A 1,164-nucleotide genomic window follows, 5' to 3' on the forward strand; every position below is an offset into this window, starting at 1 on the left:
GGTGCCAGAGGTGGAAGGCTTTGCTTCAGCAAGGTTTGCCTCTCCATTCTTCTTTTTGCCTTTAAGCAGTAGGGTTTCTGCAGTCTGAAGCTCCTTCAAGAGTTCTGGGAGTGAATAGTTCAACTTGTTCATCGAATAGTTGAGTTTGAAGTTGTCGAACATCTCCGGGAGAGTCTCTAGGATCATATCCACCTGAGTCTCCCCATCTATTTCAGCTCCCATGAGCTCCATCTCATTCAGGTGACTTATGATCAATAGCATATGGTCCCGAACAGGAGTGCCGAATTTCATCCGGCAGTTCATGAAGTTACGCACCGTAGCTTGCTTGGCTTGACGGCCTTGGCTGCCGAACATTTCAGCAATGCTGTAGATCATATCTACAGCTATCAGCATGTTTCGATGTTGCTGTTGCAACACATTACTAATTGATGCTAAAATATAGAACCTAGCGATCTCATCGGAACGCATCCAAGCAGTGTATGTGTCTCGCTCCTCTTGAGTGGACTCATCAGTCGGCTCAAGAGGATAGGGGGTGGTGAGCACATGCTTGTGCTTGTCTACCGTCAATACGATGTCAAGGTTACGTTTCCAGTCAACGTAATTTTCACCCACTAGTTTGTTTGTACTAAGAATTTGTGCGATCGGGGATAAAGACATGATTGCTGAAAAATAAAATAAAGCGGCGTTGGCAATTTGCTTAAATTTAAGAAAAGTATGATGCATGAATGCAAGTACTTAAACATAAAGAAAATCCTTAAAAAATGTTTCATCTGTGGTGTTACGATCATAAATGGCAACACGTCCCACCTAGGGGTGGCATCCGTGAAGCCTCCTATCGTATCGAGACTCCTCTCGTTTGGTCCACTTCACAGGATGTCTCCACATCTAGTGCAACCAATCACCATCCTTTTGGTAACCTCAGATCCATTGCCTAGCTCCTATGGGAGGTTACAATGATCTTCAGTCTAAGTGTTTAACCGACTAATCGACTCTAGAGGTTGTTATGAACTAGCGATCCATCTAGGGATGGTCCCGCCTCACTACTTCCTTTTCGAGTCTTATCTTCTTTAAGCAACCTGATGACTCCTTAGCGACATGTTTCGTGGGTTTCTCCCATTGAAGTGAGGACCACTAAGGTGGTTCTTAACCCGTCCACGTGTCACG

General features: G+C 44.8%; 1 protein-coding gene across 1 annotated transcript; it reads right to left on the reverse strand.

Annotated features, from left to right (window-relative positions):
• Window positions 1-39: 39 nt before the first annotated feature.
• LOC112094503 lies at window positions 40-657 on the reverse strand (the record flags this gene model as incomplete). Its single annotated transcript, XM_024175500.1, has 1 exon — window positions 40-657. A coding segment is annotated over exon 1 (618 nt), but the record flags the coding sequence as incomplete, so codon positions are not given.
• Between the last annotated feature and the right edge of the window lie 507 nt (window positions 658-1,164).

Source organism: Morus notabilis, unplaced genomic scaffold (assembly GCF_000414095.1).
Source record: "Morus notabilis unplaced genomic scaffold, ASM41409v2 Scaffold6520, whole genome shotgun sequence".
Classification (NCBI taxonomy): Eukaryota; Viridiplantae; Streptophyta; class Magnoliopsida; order Rosales; family Moraceae; genus Morus; species Morus notabilis.